Source organism: Eschrichtius robustus, chromosome 1, assembly GCF_028021215.1.
Source record: "Eschrichtius robustus isolate mEscRob2 chromosome 1, mEscRob2.pri, whole genome shotgun sequence".
Taxonomy (NCBI): Eukaryota; Metazoa; Chordata; class Mammalia; order Artiodactyla; family Eschrichtiidae; genus Eschrichtius; species Eschrichtius robustus.
In genome coordinates this window covers 8,221,969-8,237,779 of record NC_090824.1, presented here as the reverse complement: position 1 = coordinate 8,237,779, position 15,811 = coordinate 8,221,969, and the positions used below count along the sequence as shown (strand labels likewise).

At 37.5% G+C, this 15,811-nt stretch overlaps 1 protein-coding gene across 3 annotated transcripts in view; it reads left to right on the top strand.

Annotated features, from left to right (window-relative positions):
• The window catches only part of VRK1 (VRK serine/threonine kinase 1), an 81,868-nt gene that overhangs the window by 49,943 nt on the left and 16,114 nt on the right, over positions 1 to 15,811 (top strand). For all 3 annotated transcript variants that reach the window (XM_068550698.1, XM_068550620.1, XM_068550715.1), the window contains 8 exons: positions 592 to 661; positions 1,611 to 1,698; positions 6,265 to 6,373; positions 6,493 to 6,585; positions 8,484 to 8,616; positions 9,408 to 9,528; positions 9,824 to 9,882; positions 13,981 to 14,159. In XM_068550698.1, coding sequence (XP_068406799.1) covers positions 592 to 661; positions 1,611 to 1,698; positions 6,265 to 6,373; positions 6,493 to 6,585; positions 8,484 to 8,616; positions 9,408 to 9,528; positions 9,824 to 9,882; positions 13,981 to 14,159 — 852 coding nt within the window. The remainder of the gene's footprint in view (positions 1 to 591; positions 662 to 1,610; positions 1,699 to 6,264; positions 6,374 to 6,492; positions 6,586 to 8,483; positions 8,617 to 9,407; positions 9,529 to 9,823; positions 9,883 to 13,980; positions 14,160 to 15,811) is intronic.

Sequence of the window (15,811 nt, the reverse complement as noted above, 5' to 3'; positions counted from 1 at the left end):
AAATCATGAGAATCAGTGTCAGGAAAGGATACAGTTACATGGACAGTGCCTGTTTGCTCTGGGAGTTCCAAAACACTCTTCTTTGTGACAAGGTTGGTTTTCTGCCAGTTTTGATAATAGATAAAATTGTAACGAGAAACAGGAAAGGAATGGGATTTTGCCACTAATTGAATAAATCAGGTATTGAAATTTTATTATTCATTAAATCTCAGAAATATCTTGTAGCCCTTTGGTGAAACAGTTAACATGGTTGCTGATCTTTACTTAAGAGAAAGCTTAATAATGATGAAGATAAGGTTAACAATTTTTCTTAAACTTCTGCAAAGACTGAGCTGTATATCTGATTTTGTATAGTTTATCACATGTAGAAATGGAACTTGAGAGAAATACAAGACTTACGGACTCTTCTGAGACTATCTGAAACATTTTTGAAGAGTTTTACTTAATCTTAAACATATTTTATAAACTGAAGTATCAAAATCGTATTGTTTGGAAAGAAAATTGATTTATTAATCTTTTTTGAAGGTTCATTGAAAATTACTCAGTAATTTTAACTACTGTGCTTGTGCTAATGAACTCTTCTGTTTTAAGGAACCCAGTGACAATGGACCTCTTTTTACTGAATTAAAGTTCTACCAGCGAGCTGCCAAACCAGAGCAAAGTAAGAAATACAGTACACGTATGTTTGCGCTTTTAAAATGACCACTGGTTTTGTTTTGTTTTGTTTTGTTTAAGCCAAGACTAGAACATTGGATCTTATATTATGATGTTTTGTTATTTTTTACTTCATAGATAAATTCTATTTAAATGAGATTTGTATGAAAGAATTTTGATCCCTTAATTTGATCCCTTAACAGGTTTGTTATGATAAGATTTCACTTATATTGATAATATAGAGTTAATAAATAATATATGATTTAGGAAATATTGTTAAAAGTTGAGAATTAACCCTAATCCATGAGTATGGCTCAAGGATCTCCAAGTCTTTTTTTGAGCGTTTTTCTAAATTCTGGAGACCATAACTGGCAGAGATTCCATCACATATGAACTAGAAGACTATCAAGGGAGAGAGCAGGACCTCTTCTAGCTACCCTTGTCCTCCTGTCCTCCAATCCCCTTCTCACCTTTCGTCCCCTCTAAAAATCCACGGAATCTCCTGGTAGGATGGTATCAGGCTTGGGAATCTCTCGAGGGGCTTCTGTCTCTCCTCGAGCTTGATTTCCTGGTTGAGAACTTTTAGAATGAGGTAAAAAAAACTTTTAGATAGGTGTAAAAAGTAAGTCTTTCTGTGGAAACAAGTAAACATTTACATAATTGGAGATATTAATTGTAATTGCATGTGGTTTGACTTTTTAAAAAATGTTTTTTGCAGATTTTTCATTTTAAAGACAATGTTTAGGACAGGATAACACAATTTTGTGGGTTAATAAAAATGATTTGATTGTAAAATACTGTTCATTTGTTGGGTACAATGTATTGTTCACTTTCTTTTTTTATGAATAAAGGTGAAATCTTATTGCATGTATATGTTAGGCATTCTGTCATTGATTTTTCTGAGAAAAATTGCCGATAACAAAATTGAAATCACCAGCATGTGTTTTAATTTGTAGTTCAGAAATGGATTCGTACCCATAAACTGAAGTACCTGGGTGTCCCTAAGTATTGGGGGTCTGGTCTACATGACAAAAATGGAAAAAGGTAAAAATATGCATGTTTTGTTTTTCTCCTCCCTTTTTGAGCATTCGCAGTTCAGTTTGTTTAGTCAACAATTATGTACTGAGCACCTCCCTACAGTACTGCTTGGCCTTCACCTGGGCTGTGTGGAATGTATTCAACAGAGATGAACAAGGTGTTCTGTCTCGTCTGGGGGACTTGTACCGAGTGGAAGCAGCTGCCTGGAACCCAGCTGACAAGTAGGAACAAAGCCAACTTGCCTGCATTATTTTTTTCCCTTAAAAATGAATAAGCAAACACACAGAAAATTCCATGTTATTTATGTAAAAGGGAGCCCACAGGCTTCAATTTGGCATTTCCTGTTAGATACATAATCTGCCCACCTTTGTGAGGTTTCAGTCTAGCTGAAGAGAAAAAACAAAGCTGTATGAAACAACCAGACGCCAGTTAAGTGCCAAATTGTGTGGTGCTGACTCTTATATGTCTTACGAGTTCAGAACGGAGAGAATATCGCTGGCAGAGTGGAGTTGGAGAAAACCTCCAATGCTTTTGATGCATAATTGACACTTTAAAAATACTTAAATGAATGAATGGGAGCATCATTCAGCAATGCTGGTAGCTGAGATTTGAAGAGTAGATTTAGTTGGAACTGGGGTATATTGGTTAGGATGCTTTCAGCTGCAGGTAAAGATAAAACTGACTCAGCTCTCTTAAGTAATTGTCAAGTGCCCAGCTTCCTTTGTCTTGCCCTTTTGCCCTCTTGGCTTTGTTCTCTATTAATTCCCCATTGTATGGTCTCCAGGTGGCTGCCCATTTCTAGGCTTCGCCTGCAGACACAGTGCCCAGCAGCAGAAAATGGGATTGCTTCTTGCGAGTTTCACTTTCCTGGCAGGGAAACCTTTCCCAGGGGTCTCGTGGCAGACTTCCCCCCATGTTTTCTTGGTCAGAGTTTTATCGCTGCTCATTCTTAAACCAGCCACTGGCAAGGGCAGAGTGATCACAGTGATGAGGTGGGGGGAAGCCTGAACCAGAGTGGTGCTCTGTCGGAGAAGAGGGAGAGCAGAGGAGCTGCTGGGGGGGCCGCCAGCGTTGTTCACCAGGAAGTTCTTATCCTGGAACCCAGGCACCTGAGGGAGCGTGGGAACTCCCTGGAATGACGAGAGAACATTTTGTTATATGTGGTTTTGCTGGGACAAGTTTCTATAGTTTTTAGAAATTTTCTGGAGAAATAGTATAGAGCAAGGATTAAGTTAAGAGTTAAGGATTCTAGAGGCAGGCACTTGGTTTCAAATCTGTGTTTTGCCCCTTAAAATGTGTGTGACTGGGTAAGTTACTTCTTTTTGCCTCAATTTCCTCATCTGTGAAATAGAGTAACACCTATCCACATAATAAGGGGTATTAAATGTAAAGCTCTTAGAATATGTGTGTTAGCTTTTACTCTCAAAGGGGTCTTTAATCCCTTAAATATTAAGAACTGCTGGTTTAAAAAATCACTGTAGAGAAGGAATAGCATCTCAAGTGGGGAGTAACATGAACACAGGGTCAGAATAGGCTTCTGGCCTGCTGGCTGGCCTCTTGGCCATCTTTCTTTTTTTTTTTTAATGAATTTTTTTTCCAGACATGACATTATTTTATGCATAATTGGCCATCTTTCTTTAACAAAGAAAGCGAGGACTTGCACACACATGAGAAAGAGAAGGAAATAACTTGGAGAAAGAGGCTGAGGCAGGTAATGAAGATGGGGAGGAAAGGCCTGTTTGGGGCCTGTGTGCAGTAGGTAGTTGGAAGCTACTGCACGTGTTTGAACAAAGGGACAGACACCCTCGAGGTACAGCTGACTCACCATTGACTTGTGGTGACCTTACAACTCGGCCTGTGTCTTCTGTAACCCAGAGTGCCTAGAAGTATTTCCTAAACGGGAACGTTGATCACCTATAAGATATTGATTTACTTCTTAGGTTGAAGCTCTTAAAAATAATCGTTTTAGTTCTCTTAGTTCTTTTTCTTTTTGGCTGTGCTGCACGTCTTGCGGGATCTTAGTTCCCCGACCAGGGATTGAACCTGGGGCCCCATGAGTGAAAGTGCCAAGACCTGACCACTGGACTGCCAGGGAATTCCCTCATTTAAGTTCTTACAAAAGTAAAAAAATAGAAAGTAAGATTGTCCTTCCAGCCCTCCTCCCCTGCCAGAAATCCTTACTTACCCCTGTAACTCATCTGAAGTGATATGAATATAAGTGCTTAGAACAGTGTTAGGCTCATAAAAATGTTAGCTGCTATCATTATTAAATCATTTATACTGATTTATATATTCCCATTGTTTGCATTGTTTTATCCAAGTCCCCAGGAAAGTGTACATCGATGGTTTTACTTTAGAAGAGTTATTTAAAGTAGCTTTTCCTTTTAGTACTCAGTGGTAGACATATCCTTGCAGAAGAATGTGGTAAAAATTTATATGCAGTATTCAGAATCATGCTTCACTTGATGTGTATAATTTAGACTTGGTGAGGCGATTAAGGGATTGTTGAGAGCAGTGGTGGAGTGATCTGTGAATAAAAACAAAGGTCTACTTCATGTGATATATTAATAGATCTCTGGTTGAATTAACCAAGTGTGCTTTAGCTCCCTTTCAGAGTAACAGCAGAGATTGTATTCTTGTTACCTACATATTATTTCATAATAATTACACAATCACATCACTTATTTGTAAAAACAAATGTGTACATTTGTCCTTGGTCTCATCCCTCAACCTCTCAAAACCTGTTGTACAGAGGAAATCAGGGAGTCAAAATTACTGTTCCCTCTAATATTTTATATTTATTTATTTATTTATGGCTGTGTTGGGTCTTCGTTTCTGTGCAAGGGCTTTCTCTAGTTGTGGCAAGCGGGGGCCACTCTTCATCACAGTGCACGGGCCTCTCACTATCGCGGCCTCTCTTGTTGCGGAGCACAGGCTCCAGACGCGCAGGCTCAGTAATTGTGGCTCACGGGCCCAGCTGCTCTGCGGCATGTGGGATCCTCCCAGACCAGGGCTCGAACCCGCGTCCCCTGCATTGGCAGGCAGATTCTCAACCACTGCGCCACCAAGGAAGCCCCCCTCTAATATTTTAGAGGTCAGGGTACTGAAAATCTTGCAAGAATGAAGACATTTTGCCACTGACTAATTCTATGACTTTGGACAAATCAATTTACCGCTATAGACATTAATTAATTTATTAAAAGATGTTTCGAAAGATCTCTAATTCTCTTCCACTTCAAAAATAGGTAGAATCTTGAATTTTTTATTTCGCGTGTTGTCTTTTAAATGTTAGCTCTTCCTTCCTTACTGAACTTTTCATATTGTATTTTTATCTTAGAAACCTAAAATATATAAGTGGGGTTTTTGGGTCCTACTTATGTTCATTTATATCGATATGTTTGGTGTGGTGGTCAGGAGCATGGATCCACCACTTCCTAGAGGACAAGTTACTAATGATCAGTTTTCTTCTGCTGTAAAATGGGGCTCATGGGACCTCCTACCTCATAAGGGTGATGTGAGGTTTAAATGCACTGATACATCTAAAGTGCTTAGAATAGTGCTGTTCTCGTACCAAGGCTTCAACAAATGCCAGCTGTAGTTGTTAGGATGGTTATTAATCTTATCCCCATTTGAAGATATTTTGATACATTTTGAGTGTGTTCTTGGTTTTTATTGATTTTATTGAATGGTTTAACTAGACAACTCAGAATCTGGAAAACTCTATAAAGATAAAAGTGGTCCACAGAGCAAAAGGTGAACCATGTTACTGCAACTAGGTGATGTTTTTCAGTACACACTGAAATATGTGTGTATTGAATCTGGTTATTGAATGGTTATTGAATCTTAGAATTTGGGTGCTGGAAAAGACCTTAGAAAGCATGAGGCCCTACTCTCTCATTTGACACCTATGGAAATTGGGGCCCAAAGAAGAAACGTGACTTGGCCAAGGTGACAGAGTTGGTTTGTGGCAAAACCAAAAATCTTCATGTTTTTCCAGGACATTTACTGTTCCCCAAATCTTATTTGTTGAGTACTTAGTATACAGTTCTTTTACACCATTTAAGCAGTTTTACTGCATTTAGCTATTGTTACAGCATCTCTTGGCAGTCCTGATTTTAACAGAATGTTAATACTGCTAAAATGTGCCTTAAAAAAAGAGAACAGTCACAGGCAGGAAGCTAATATACAGAAACATAAATTAACATTAACTATGACAAAAATTAGTGACATCAATCTTACTCAGATTATGTTATCTTTACTGTGAAGTATCTGTTGTCTTCTCTCTGTGGGTGTTTTCTTACATTGAATATTGTCTCATGTAACTTGCTGAGACTAGGAGGCCCGTAAGGTAAAAGTCAAGACAGGAAAGCGCTCACAGCTCTTGAGATTTCTAGTTGGAAGAACTTGTTTCAAATGTTTGTCTTTCCTTCCTTCTTTCTTTCCTTGCCTTGTCTTTCTACTTTCTTAGTAAACATTGACTTGAAAAAAATTACTTTGAAAGGAGAGTACTCATTGCAAAATGGGTTTTCCTGAGTTACATTTTGTTCATTGACTTTTCTTGTTTGTCTTTAGTTACAGGTTTATGATAATGGATCGCTTTGGGAGTGACCTTCAGAAAATATATGAAGCAAATGCCAAAAGGTTTTCTCGGAAAACTGTCTTGCAGCTAAGCTTAAGAATTGTATGTGAGCTACATTCTTCTCGTTTTTAATCCAGTAAAGCCTAGTTGTGTTGAAGCTCGGTCCTCTGCTGGTTGGTGTTAGGTACTGCATTAATTTATTCTATATGATGCTTTTATAGCTGGATATTCTGGAATATATTCACGAGCATGAGTACGTACACGGAGATATCAAGGCCTCAAATCTTCTTCTCAGCTACAAGAATCCTGACCAGGTAGTTTTGTAACTTTAATTTTTACTGTTTAAAACCTGTTGTTTGAAAACAAGTATGGTTGCTATGAACTTTTGAACCCCTGCAGAAGTTTTACTTTTTCAACTAGATATGGTAATAATAATATTTCTTCTTGACACTTTTATCTAGTTAACATTCTACATTTTTGATGCGATTTGTTGGCACTTTATCAAGTTGGCTATTTTGCCCTAAATAATATTCAGAAGAAGTACTTGTGATACAAAATGAGTTTCAAATAGCTATTTGGGGGTGGAAGCTTAAAATTATATAGTGCACCAATGAATTATGTTTGCCTTTCTGCTTTGTCATTTTTTAAATTTCCTTTGTTCAAGAAATCCATCAAATGTAAGTGTTCTGTTACTTGGAGAATTTGATCTTTAACATGTTGATTATTGGAATCAGTTGGTTTACAGAAATATCTTAGCTGTCTAAATTTTGTAGGGTTTGGAATTCAAATGTGCATTTTTTAAGCTTATTACATTCACTTTGTAATTTTCACTTTTTTAAGGAAAGGAGAAAAGCTAATGTTATTATACCTTTATTTGGGTCAGTTTAGTTGGAGTAGAGGGATTCATAATTTTCTTGAAGCTGATTCCATGATTTTGGTAAAAGTAAGTTTTCGTTGACACTCATAGTTGGGCCACTGTATTTAATCCATTTCATGTGTGTTCTCACTTCTTACTTGATCTTGTATAAGAAAGGAATATTTAAACATTTTAACTGTGTATGTCGATATGCCATACTTTATTCGTTTTTGTCTCAGACCTAACTTTGACTTCCTCTTGCTTAGTTTTCCCTTTTCCTTTGGCTCCCCTTTGTTTTCCTGTCATCTCATATATTTGCCTCCCCTTCCCCATCTCTGTTACAGTGGCTGTAAGGGATCTGTATACGCAGAACAGAAGCAAGTTTCTGGTCTAGAGCAGGCTAATGGAGAAATCCTAAAGGCAATCACAAAATTTCCAGGCAACTTGTTTTAGATGCGTTTAGGTTAAAACATGCTGCCTTTTGTTTAGATGGAAGTATTTTTGCAGCTTGGTTATCCTTTGGGCATATGTTTTGGATAGGGTGATTTTTCTAGTATTAGATGTATGTGTTAGATCCAGCCCCAAATTTTTACTTCACTTCCCTCCTGTGACCAGATACATAAATCTGTGAGACAGTTACCCAGAATTAGAGATGTAATATGTGGCTCTGGAATAGAGGAAAGCCAAATTTATTAGCTTTGTATGCTAATCAGATATACACATACATCCCATAGATATGTGTATATATAATACTAAAATTTAGTTCTAATTATGAAGACTTGACCTTAATATTATAATATTTAAATGTAGCTAAGAGCCTCATCTAAAAGTTCTTCAGATCATTATTATAATCTGTGAAATATTTTTATGAAGTGCATTGATATTTGATTATTTTATAAGTGAAGACAGAGGGGAATAACTAACATATCATGTGTCAACTAAGTTAGGAGTCTTACAGTGTGTAGCAGTTGTATTGCAACAAGTATTGATGGTTTACTCTGTGCTCAGTTTTGTTTTAGATGCTGTAAGAAAAAGTGTAAGATTTATAATCCTTGCTCAAATTGAGGAGACAAGATTATTTACAGGTGTAACACATACTTGTCTAAAGAAGTCAGGTGATATTATCTGCACTGTAGCTACATGGTCATTTAACGTTTTTCTTTAAATAGTAAGTCTTTCAGAATTAAGTGCTTGCTGTTGTTTGCGTGTTGGATCTAACTTGTTTGGGATGCTGTAGTATGGCCTTGTGGATGAATCTACCTACCCTCAGGTGACAGTATTCTGTTTCTGGGCTTTAAAGGAGTATATGTGTAGTCATTTTGCCTTTAATTTGTCTTGGTGTTTGGACATTTATAGGTGTACTTGGTAGATTATGGCCTTGCTTATCGGTACTGCCCAGAAGGAATTCATAAAGAATACAAAGAAGACCCCAAAAGATGTCACGATGGCACGATTGAATTCACCAGCATCGATGCGCACAATGGTGCAGGTACGTCAGCGGCACCTGAACAAGAGACACATTGCCAGTGCTTTCAACTGAATTCCTACACGGTTCTTCTGCAATGAATACTCAGACAAGTAAATCAGAATTGAAGAGGCAGGATAGGATGGGGGAAGAAGGGAGAGCTTAGGCTCCTACATTTGTGCAATGTGAGGGCACCTGTGTTCCCTCCCTGTCTTCCTCCCACCCTTCAAAGATCACCAGGGTTTCAGTGGTGGAGGTAGTTCAGTCAGCTGCAATAAGGCTTTCTTTTGTTTTTATTTAGCTTAATTGGAATGTTGGGGTTTTTTCCCCCTAAAAGTCTGTAAGTTTCTTACGCAGCTACAAATTTGTAACAGGTAGACTTTTATTTTGTCACCTATTAAGTTGGCCTGTTTCTTCAGCAGTCGTTTCTTTTTTTTCTGTACCCAACACTGTGGAGGAGGTAAAATCCCCAGTTCTCTGGGCTTCTTAATAGCTTATAGCATTTTTAATATCTTCACATTTTCCAAGGGCACTATTTAATGTGTCATTGTTTTATAATTTATTTCCTAGGCTAATAGTCTCAGTGTGAAACTGTAGAGTTTGCCAGTTTGGGTTTTAAAGTAAATTATTAGTTGGAGGTAAATTATTTCTTTTATACTGCCCAGTGTTCGGTGCTTTTTTCAAAATGGAGTCAAGATTTGATGATGAAAAACAAGACTGTAGAGTTGACCCTTTTACCTTATTCCTTTAGATGTACCTGAAATTCTACCTTAAACATTGTTTCAGTGTGCTGAATCTGCTTCTTTGTTTCACAGCCCCATCAAGACGCGGTGACTTGGAAATCCTTGGTTATTGCATGATCCAGTGGCTTAGCGGCCATCTTCCTTGGGAGGATAATTTGAAAGATCCCAACTATGTTAGAGATTCCAAAATTAGGTAAAGGAAAACTGATAATAAATTATTTTGGGCAAAATCATGATAAGGCAGATGTTTAGTCAGAACTGCTTGATGGGGACTCTAGTTTTAACTGATACTAGTGTAGAAATAAGAAAGTACTTGTTAAACAGTAAGATTCCTTGGGCTTTTGTTGAATTTATTTTAGAAGAATGTCCGTAAGCGTATTTAGGATGTAGCACAATGCTGCTTAATGTGCTTTTTACTGTTATTAAATATTAATAACTTTCTGTGGCATCAAGCTTCAAACAGTGACTCAGCCTTTAATTTTTAACAGATACAGAGAAAATATTGCAGGTTTGATGGACAAATGTTTTCCTGAGAAGAGCAAGCCAGGTAAGAAAAGACTTCTTTTTTTTTTTAAAATCATTTAATTATTTATTTATTTTTGGCTGTGTTGGGTCTTCACTTCTGTGCGAGGGCTTTCTCTAGTTGCGGCGAGCGGGGGCCACTCTTCATCGCGGTGCGCAGGCCTCTCACTATCGCGGCCTCCCTTGTTGCGGAGCACAGGCTCCAGACGCGCAGGCTCAGTAGTTGTGGCTCACGGGCCCAGCTGCTCCGCGGCATGTGGGATCCTCCCAGACCAGGGCTCGAACCCGTTTCCCCTGCATTGGCAGGCAGAGTCTCAACCACTGCGCCACCAGGGAAGCCCAAGAAAAGACTTCTTGAGTGTTCATAGGGATCTTGTTTTCTGCAAGAAAAAAAGTCTTGAGGTCTGTGGAATATCCCGTAACGTAGGAGCTTGGGCATTGTTAAGTGTAATCATTGCACTGCAGCCTGCTCTCGTGAAACAGGCACTTCCCTTTCCACAGGTGGGCCTGATTCAGTTATTATTCAGTGCTTTCAGTAATGGAACCAAATTTCATTCAGTAATTCAACTATTTTTTTAATTGAGGCTTTATTGTGTGCGAAGGACCATTCTAGGCACTAGGGATACACCAGTGAACAAAATAAATAAAAATTCCTATCCTCATGAAGCTCTAGTTGGGAAAGGTAGACAGTAAACAAACGAGTGAATTTCACAGTATATTGCATGGTTAGTACTGTGGCAGAAAGAAGAAAGCAGTGAGCAGAGTTAGGGGGTGTGGGGATGGGTTGGGGAGTGAAGCGAGGAGGTGGATTGGAATTGTAAATAGGGTGGCCAGGAATGGCCTCACTGAGGAGATGACAATTGAGTAGCTGTAGGAAGGAGATAGGGAGCGAGCTCTGGGGAAGTCTGGGGAAGAGCGTTTCCAGGCAGAAGGAACGTGAGTGCCAGGTGTATTTGAGGGTTGCCTGCTTTTAAGCCATCATAGGGCTTTGGCTTTTACTTTGAGCAGGAGCACGTGAGGTTTGGAGGAGAAGAGGGACGTGAATTGTCTATCTTTAAGGGAACTCTCTCCAACTCCTGTTTTGAAGATCGACTGCTAGGGAAGCAAGGCCGGGTATAAACAGGAGCTGGTAGGAGGCTACTGCAATAATCCAAGCAAGGGAAGTAGCAGTGCAGGTAGTGAGGAGTGGTCGGTTTGGATATATTTAGAAGTCTTTTTCAAGCCATTGCTCAGTTATCGCCTTTTCAGGGAGGTCTGCCCTGACCTTATGCCGTTTAAACTTGCAACCTACCAACCACATCTAGAAACAGAATGTTATAGGCTTTTTCAGAAACACCCCCTGGTGCCTCCTGCCAAACACGAGCCTCTCCCACTGGCCTAATGAATCACTAGCCTAACTTCCAACACTAAGGATTTGTTTTTGAACTATATAGAAATGGAATCATAGAGTGAACAAAACAGATAGTTTCATGAGGGCAGGGATTTTTAATGTTCTAGTTTCTATTGGAGTTCTTTGTCTTTCACTCAGTATTGCATTTGTGAAATTAATTCCCACTGTTGCATTTTTTGGATGTTTTTATTTACTTTTTAACTTTATTGAGGAATAACTGAAAAATATAATTGTATAACATGATTTGATATACAGGCATACCTCGTTTTATCGCCGTTCACTTTATTGCACTTTGTAGATATTGTGTTTTTTACACATTGAAGGTTTGTGGCAACCCTGAGTCGAGCAAGTCTGTTGGTGCCATTTTTCCAGCAGCATTTGTTCACTTCCTATCTGTGTCACATTTTGGTAATTCTCACAATATTTCAAACTTTTTCATTATTATTCTATTTGTTATGGTGATTTGTGATCAGTGATCTTTGATGTTACTATTGCAAAAAAATTATGACTCACTGAAGCTCAGACGATGGTTGGCATTTTTTTAGCAATAAAGTGTTTTTTAATTAAGGTACCTACATTTTTTTAGACATCATGTTATTCCACACTTAATAGGCTACAGTATAGTGTAAACATAACTTTTATATGCACTGGGGAACCAAAAAAATTAAAGTGACTTGCTTTATTGTGATACTTTATTGTGGTGGTCTGGAACTGAACCCGCAGTGTCTCTGAGGTGTGCCTGCCTGTACGTACACATGGGCGAATGATGACCAAGATGGACATAATTTAACACATCTATCACCTTGCATAGTTAACAGAGTTAACAGCAGCCTTTCTTGAAAAGACCAGCCTTTCCCTGTGATGCCGCCTTTGTGTTAAATCAGGTGTGGATTTGTGAGTCTGTTTCTGGGCTCTTTCATTGTTCTTTTTTTCTCTTCTTGGGCCCCACTGTCTTAATTACTGTAGCTTTATCTAAAGTCTTGATACATGGTAGTTTAAGTCCTCTAGCACTGTTTCTTCTTTATACTTGACTTTGCTGTTTTGCTTGATCATTTGTATATCTGTGTACCTTTTAGAATCACCTTGTCAGTTCTGCACACACCCTCTCCCTCTGCAATTTGCTGGAATTCTGAGTGGGATTGCATGGACTCCGTGGACTAATTGGGGAGCATTGGCATCTTTATACTATTGATACTTTGTCTTCTGTTTAATTTGGTCTCAGTTTCTGTGTTACCTGTGTTTTATAGTATTAATCTGGAAAAAATCTTGCCCATCTTTCATTATAATTGTTACTAGGTATTTGATGCTCTTGTTAAGTGATATGTTTTTATTAAAATTTATTTTTCTAATTGCTTGTTGGTAGTATATAGAAGTAAAATAGATTTTTAAATATTTACCTTATATCCTGTGACCTTGTTAAATTTACATATTGGTTCTAGAAGTTTTTTTATAGATTCCTTAGGATTTTCTGCACACACTGTCATGTTTGTGAATAAACTGTTTTACATCTTCCATTCCACTCGTGATGCCTTCTGTTTCTTTTCTTGCCTTACTGTACTGGCTAAAAGCTACAGGACTTTCAGGCAGAATGGAAACGGTGCAAGTGGACTTCCTTGCCATTTCCTTCTCTCATTAGGGAAGTGTTCAGTATTTTATCATACTTGGTGATGTTTGCTTTAGGTTTTCTATAGATCCCCTTTTTCAGATTAAGAAAGTTGAAGGGAGGGAGTTTTGTTTCTTTTTTCTCATGTACCCAGGTATTTAGAATCATGCCTGGCATGTGGTAGGTGCTTAATGAATACCTGAATGAATGAATGTGTATATGCGTGTGTGTGTGTAGCACTGACATGATCTCTTGATTTATTGGATGTGGGGTGTGGGAAGAGGATTCTTGGCTTGAGGTGCTGGAAGGATGGAATTTTCAGTAACCAAGACAGGGAAAACCACAGGGAGAACAGGTTTTAGGGGTTGGTCAGGAGTTTGGATTTGCATTTGTTGGGATTTGATATGAGTCAGTGGAAATCAGTGGATATAAACGTCTGGAGAGCAGTGGAAAGGCTGGGCTGGGGATATAACATGTATGAGTCATTAGCCTAAAGATGGATTTTTAGATGGATGTTGAAAAGTGTTGATCTTGACTAGTAAGATTTCTTTTTATGGGTTTGGTTCTGCCTCAGTGTACAGTAAACCTTTCATCATTCAGAAGTCGATTTTTCTCTTTTATGGGAAAACCAGGCCTTGCTTCTTTTTCTTTTTTTCAACCTGTTTTTCATATGTTTTATTTCTTATTTATGCAAAGAATGCAGCTGTCTTCTGTAGCACTAATGGCTTCTGTGGCAAAAAAAAAAAAAAATACTGGCTATGATATTTATTGTATACTTAAGCACATTTTACTTTATAATCTTTATTCTAGGTCCTTTTAAAAACATAGCTTTAAAACTACAGCAATTATTTTTTGTATATATTTAAATGTTAAGCATGTCTTCTGTCTTACTATCTCTCACAATTAAAAAATGTTTTTTACATTGTTTCTCAAAATACGTTTTTTATTTGACTTATCTGACAATTCTTGAATTCAAAAGCATACTTTCCATTGAAGAAGTGATTGAAAAAAACATCTTTAACAAGCTATACATTTGCATTCTAATTTTAGTATAACCATGTATCATTTTCTTAGAAAAGTACACTGTATTTATGACAAAAAATTACAAAATAATTGTGTTATTCTTTTAGATGAAATTGCTAAGTACATGGAAACAGTGAAATTACTGGATTATGCCGAAAAACCTCTTTATCAACAGTTACGAGATATTCTTTTGCAAGGACTGAAAGCTGTAGGAAGTGAGGATGACAGCAGGCTGGACCTCAGTGTTGTGGAGAACGGAAGTTTGAAAGCAAAAGCAATAACAAAGGTGAGTTTTGTTACTGAATTTTCCTTTGGGCGTCATGTGACTATAATTGCAACAAATATTAATTTTAGGTAAGAGAACCAGTAGCTCAGTAAAGGAACTAATAACAGATTGCTACGCAATTAAATATTTATCATCATGATGTAAAAGCAAACTCTTTATGATATGGAAAAATATGTAGAGGGTGGTAGAAAAATGAATATTTATGTGTTTCTTATGTCCAGTAGCAAGTTAGGAAATTCCTAAAGAGATTCTAACTCGGGATACTAATGTCTGGCAGAGGGATTTGGGTGGGGCACTCAATTCATAGTCTGTGTGTTCTTTTCTCCCGCGTCACCCCTTAGGGTTGATCTTGTCTTTCACTTTTTCCTTGTTCATTGGTGTGGTCCAAGTATTTACTATTTGAAAATTGGTTTTGAAAAATTACCATTTGAAAGTTACATTGGAAAGTTTCCTTGTTTGTTGTCGTGTTGTGTTTCCCATTTGAACATTATTTTGCTCTTTACAGAAATCTCATTATGTGAAGCTGTGTATCTGTATATAAGGGGATTAATTTTTTGGAAAGAAATGTTAAATAATAAACTTTATGGTAGAAATATTGCGCAGGCATGTAAATAACTCCTGGTATTACTTTAAAATTTCGATTTTGCAGGTATACATCAACTTATTGGTTATTTTTAATAATTATTGATCAACTTAGTTTCCTTTTTAATCTGGAATTGTTTACTAAAATGTGCTAGTTGCTTTTACATGGGAAAGGAAAACTGCTTTTAGAAGAAAAAAATTTTTTTACGTTATTGACTGTTTTAATTGTCGTTAACTCTGTAAACTCCAGGAGATTCCTTTGGAAATCTTAGATTCCAAACTATGAGATAAAGAGTTAAAAACAGATTTTCTCCCTTTAAAATAAGAAGCAGCATATTAAAAGAACTTACAAAGAAGATAGGAATTTTGACATTGGATCATGAATTTGACTTTTTTGGCTTAATAGTACGTCTCTTTGTAATTTCATCACAGAATCTGAAATTATACATATGCATCTATATATACATCGTTTTTGCTTTCATAAGTTTTGTCTTAATTGCACCTGCTCCATTTTTGTGGTCAACAACCGTGTGGAAAGCCATATCCAGCTTTAAGTGAAGAGGACAAGTGGAAGGCTCAGTGGAATTTTTCAGTAAGGTGGTAAACTTACAGTTTGCGTACACATATAAACATACAACATGCATCTTCTTGCTCAGGACAGATTTTTGTACGTTAATATTTATAGCTGGCTTCTGTAGTGTTTTTCTCTAAAATTTTGCTGATTGAAAAGTAAAGATCTCTGTTGAGGTAAGAACTTGTCCAGTACCATTCCCCTTTGCTTTGCAAGTCGCTGTTGTTTGTACCTACACGCTAGAGAAAATTTGGTTTCTGCGGGTTGGCTGACTTTACAGCTGAATAGGTCAGTCTGCTGCAGAGCTAACATCTGTGACCTTATAATTCTCTTGTGTCCTTGGGTAGTTCAGAAAGCTGGAAATTTCTTGTTAGATCATCCCCTACATGTATAAAGCTTCATTTAGGGGGAGAAAATGAATAAAAAGCTGAACTGTTAGATTTCCTTCATTAGTTTGCTGCTTTTTTTCCCCTCAGAGCTGATATAGGACTGTTTTTGT